Genomic DNA, 5023 nt, shown 5'->3' on the forward strand with positions numbered 1-5023 from the left:
CCAACAAAGCATGAATAATTAACATTTCAATAGTGGATAAAGGTTTGTCATTTTCACACTAAAACAGGAATTCCAGGAGCAAAGTCAAACAATTCAAGGTTTTAGGGATTCTATAAAAATGAAAGTAATGAGCCCATGAAGTTATACACACAAAATGGCAAATACCTGTAGTCTGGTTCTAAAGTAATGCAGCTTTTCAGCAATATTTTTCAGAAAATACAGAAATGGTTTTTATTTGAACACTTTTATCTCAACCTATCATCCAAAATATGAACTAAGGACTGAAGTCAGATCATCCTTCCCTTTAGCTTTTCCTCATATGAGACTACCTAAAACTAAGTTTTTTCTGCCATCCCTTTCTCAACTTACCTTTCATTCTATAGGACAGCAGATATCATGGATACAAGCATTGAGAAAGGAAAAGCAATACTGGGTTTGTTCATGATACAACAGGTATGATGTTGTCTCGTAAAATCCTAAACTAACTGCATTTTGCAATACCTTGCAAACATTCAGCAAAGCTACATTAAATCATCCATTATAACAACTGAAATGTATAGGTACGTCCTAAGAAAGAATACAAACTGAAGGAAAAGCAGAGTACGTTAGAAGGGATACAGGAATCAAAAACTGTCTGGAAGCAGTAGAGACAGGTCTTTAAAATTTTAACACCTACCTCTTCTATAGACTATACTACATTGAAAGTAACACGCCAGAAAAAAAAAAAAGAATCTGTTGTCATTTTGTTATTATTAAACAAAAAGTGCAAGTGAAGATCAATCTAACTGTATTTGCACTACTAAAAACACTACAAGAATCTATGGATTTTTTTTCCCCCTTCTTTGCTATTTACATTTAGCCTATATTAACAATGATAGTGTCCTAACTGACTTCATAGAAGCTGAGAGTCAGACTGTGAATGAGCCTGGTGCTTAAGGTATGTACGTTGAAAACTTTGGCTCAAATTCTTCCTCCTGTGAACATCAAAGTACCTTGTATAAAGCAAAACTGTTTCCACAAGAAATCTGGAAACCAACATCATAGCTCAGTGGCTAGGCATTCCTTCAACCTGGGATAGTTAGTCTGAGATCTATACTTTGAATTAGATAAAAACAATTTGAATGTCATAAGCACTCACATCATTTCTTCTCCCTAGTTTTCAGAATTTTTCCCTATGTTCTTCTTTTTAAATCAGCTAAAATTATACAGTTCAGTTTTTTGACTACTGCAAATATAGTTATGGTTCAAAATAAGACTTATTTTTCAAGTCAGCCAAGTGGGAAAACCCAATTAACAAAGCTTTCTGACTAAATTATCTGGGATTTACTAGTTATTTCAGATTTACAGATTGAAATATCATTTAAAGTCAGTGCTTCTGCTGAACCATCAGCCTAACACAAAATGATTGTTTGTATATACAGCTGGACCCGTGTAGAAAGTATCGCTAGTTAAAGTAACACGGGCTGAAGTCTCATTGAAGGACACCAGCACTTCAAGCAAGTGCTTAAAGCTCTGCTGAAGAAGGAACAGTGTAAACCATACTTACAATATTTTCCTACATCATAGTCATGAAGAGGTTTTTCTTTTTTTGCATAAGGCTCTCATTATGCATATTGACTTCAGGATGAATATCAAATATGAGGATAATTAACTTTCATGTACTGTTTCATAAAAATGAATTCCACACCCTGAAATTAACGGGAATGATCTTGGTATCTGGTCTGGTCCCAACAGATTTGATCATGTGAAATGCTGCATTCTGTCATTAAAAGATAAAAGTGCAATTCCATAACTGGAACACTTATACTGACACGATAGGAGATATCCAAGTTGAAGTATTAAATAGGCAAATATCCTAAATTAATTAAAATATGATATAAAAAAACCCATATTTTTCAGCTTATTTTAACCAAACAATTGTTCAAACTGAACAGTCAGTTGAATACTAACCCTTCCATTTGAGAAACCTTTTTTCTAAAAATTATGCTCTTTATCAAAACTATCATACTCTTTATAAGCTATTTAAATGTAACACACCATCTGTTTCAGGTAGCAAAATCTATTTTGCATATTGTGTATTTCAGACTTTAAACAGGCTTTTTTTAAAACCATGAAGCTTTGTTACGTGATCTTCAGTTAAGCTGCAGTAATTCATACTAGCTGAAAATCTTGTGCAATCTAGGATTTTTTTAAACTGCAAAAATATCTAAACTTTTCTGAAAATATTTATTAAAATACATAGGAAAAGTTCACTTTTTCCACAAAAAGTAGATTATAATAATACTTCAAGTATTTACAGTTTATTTGAATGAAAATTATGATAAACTTTCAATTTTAGGGATAAAATCATAATTAATATATCATCATTACTTATTACAAGTTATGAAAATTCCAATAATTCTTCGTGTTCTATTGTAGTACCGTAACAGCAAACCATCCTTCTTTCTACTCTAGCTGGCTAGAGGTGAAAGTACTTTTCACCATGAGAAACTGAGATTCTCGGTGTGATCTTTTCAGCTTTGCACGACGGTTCTGGAACCAGATCTAAAATGGAAAGAAAAGGCATGCTTTTCAGAAATACAGCACTGTAAGCAGAATAAGCTTTGCAATTTAAAAATATTCACACAACTTTAAAGTATTTTGTGTAGTGACAGTAGTTGGAAGTTCAATACAAATTTAAAATCTGCAGATGATGGCACGTAGCTACCTGCAATAATTTTAACACCACAGACAAAGAAAATAATACCCCCAGCTTAACTGGGAAGTGAGGACCAGCTTCACTGTAATTACTATAAAAACTAACATTAACTTCAGTGATGCTGAATCAGACCCTGGAAGATCCTGAGCATCTGGAATTCACGCACAAGTTTTAAGGTGTTATTTCTTCAGCTGCTTAATTAATCGTAGCATCAAGCTTCCCATCAACCTTAATATAATACTTGCACCAAAAGCTTAATAAACATCAAGGTGAGGCTCAAATTCTAATGTTTATGTTATGCTGCTTATCACATTGGAGTACTTGGAAATCAATAATTAACATCCCTGAGTAGCTTTTGCTTTTGGCCAGATGAAGACTCAGGCTCAAACATCGATTTAACACATGTATACTCTACTGACAGTCTTGCAAAATACTTAGACATTCATACAAATTAATTGAATATTTGTTTCAAATTTGTTTTTCAAATATGGTGACAAGCAAAATATAAACATAAACATGATTTTAAAACATGGAAGCAAATGATCAAGTTCTGCACATGATAACTAGAGATTAACAGAGAAGATATCATGGAAAAATTATAGTGATGAGTACCTCATCAACACTATGGAAGAAGGTTTAAGGCTTCCATTTCACAAAGCATTGAAGGCACACCACATGTATAAATGTACATTGTTTTAAATTGAGATTACTAAAATTATTGCTACTGCTGTCAAACTACCTATTTATATAACCAGAGAGTACATACAGATGGAATTACAGAAAAGTTCAAATAAAGTTTTAATTACCTGGATCCTGTCTTCATCTAAATCTAATTTGCGAGCTAGCTCTTCTCTAGTATCGATGCCAGGGTAGGAGTTCATTTTAAAAACATTTTCTAAAGCTTCAATCTGAGGAGATTCAAACACACTTGTTGAATAGTTATCACTACCTTCATAGGAGTAATAAAGCAAATAAATACAAAAACCAGTTTAGATTATTCAACAGGAGACTTCTCAGCAGTGTTTGCACAATTCTGATTCCATGCATAAACACAGGTCTGCTGAAATTAGCAACTATTAATAGCGACTATTAATTTACACTAGTTCCTGATTACATTTCTCTCTGCAGAGGTACAGGATACTGAATTAGTCAGCTGTTAGAGGCTTCTACCAAAAATTTACTGAACTATATTGTTATTCATTTATTAAAGACTGAGAAAATCCCTACCTGGTTTCTAGTGAATGCAGTTCTTGGTCTTCTACCCCTGTACCAGCTCAATTCTCGTTTGAAAGATAGCCTTTCAGTGACTGAAAAATATTTTTCAGATTTCAAAACTTTTTCCTCTTGCACTGGATTACTGTTAGCATGAAATAATGGATTTTCATAGCAAACAACAGGGATTTGCAGATGGGGATTATTGTCATCACCTAAAACTAGAAAAAGCAAGTGAGAGCTTCAATTTACTGGTTTTCAGTAGAAACATTAAAATATATACATTTTTAAAGGAGTAAAAGCTTGAGAGGTTACAAAACAGACTGCTGACTTACCCAAGTTGGTGCATGCATCCATCCATGGTCTGTGAGCTTTCACAGCTGGAATACCATCTTTTTTCTGCTCCAGTCCCAAAATACTTTCAATAGAAAAGGAGCACTGTGTGGTTTTATTTTCTACATAACTGGACACTTTCTGAAGATTCTGAGACGCTGATGTATTAGCAGCACATAGCGATGTACTTGCCATGCTTTCACCTTCATCCAGCATAGCGTGTATACTGTACTTGCACTTCTCCACAAGTCCTTATAGGTATGTTGACAAGGGGGCTGGATTTGCAACGTCATTAATTAAAATCTTTTATTAGAAAGTTTTAGCATGTCAATGAAAACTCTCCCACCAAGAGGCACGAGGAGTTAATTGTTTATTTGTTTGCAAGTAATTAGCAACTAATGGTGACACTAGGGGGGCCAGCAAGAGGGACAAAAAGTGTTATCTCCCCTAACCAGAACATCGACTTAGCTTTCTCAAAAGAAGCTGTGCACAAATATAGTACTTCTCTTTTATTTGAAATCATTAATGTATAAAATCAGTTTTTTTAAAAAGCTTCATACTCTAATGGACTCCACTTACCTAAACATAGCAGCACGACAGGAAACCAGTCAAGTAATAAGTAATCTCATTTAAGTGAATTTCCTTCCAAGGAAATTTAAAAAAATAATCTCTTAATGCTATTAGGGTAATCCCGATGAAAATGCCTCTGTTTTTTCATATGCATATGTAATGGTGAACGCGGTCAATAAAACAACAATAGCTTTTGGCATAAGGCGCTGT

At 33.8% G+C, this 5023-nt stretch overlaps 1 protein-coding gene across 2 annotated transcripts; it reads right to left on the minus strand.

The window, feature by feature from the left end:
- Window positions 1-2284: 2284 nt before the first annotated feature.
- HESX1 (HESX homeobox 1) lies at window positions 2285-4459 on the minus strand. Of its 2 annotated transcripts, none has more exons than XM_068409456.1 (4): window positions 4246-4459; window positions 3926-4131; window positions 3505-3606; window positions 2285-2544 (listed from the first exon to the last, which is right to left on the minus strand). In XM_068409456.1, the coding sequence occupies exons 1-4, from the start codon at window positions 4457-4459 to the stop codon at window positions 2446-2448; spliced, it is 621 nt and encodes a 206-aa protein (XP_068265557.1). In that variant the 3' UTR covers window positions 2285-2445. The 2 variants fall into 2 exon arrangements, with proteins under 2 accessions (XP_068265557.1, XP_068265558.1); XM_068409457.1 differs by having other exon boundaries at window positions 3926-4125; window positions 4246-4438.
- Window positions 4460-5023: the final 564 nt, after the last annotated feature.

Source organism: Nyctibius grandis, chromosome 10 (assembly GCF_013368605.1).
Source record: "Nyctibius grandis isolate bNycGra1 chromosome 10, bNycGra1.pri, whole genome shotgun sequence".
In the NCBI taxonomy this organism is placed as follows: Eukaryota; Metazoa; Chordata; class Aves; order Nyctibiiformes; family Nyctibiidae; genus Nyctibius; species Nyctibius grandis.

What these genes read in the sequence shown, in the direction of transcription:
- HESX1 (XM_068409456.1), bottom strand. Translation starts at nt 4,459, where the DNA reads ATGCTGGATGAAGGTGAAAGCATGGCAAGTACATCGCTATGTGCTGCT. An exon ending in GGATGCATGCACCAACTTGG is followed by an intron (nt 4,132 to 4,245) that starts GTAAGTCAGCAG and finishes TGCTTTTTCTAG; the next exon opens with TTTTAGGTGATGACAATAAT. An exon ending in CTGCATTCACTAGAAACCAG is followed by an intron (nt 3,607 to 3,925) that starts GTAGGGATTTTC and finishes GAATCTCCTCAG; the next exon opens with ATTGAAGCTTTAGAAAATGT.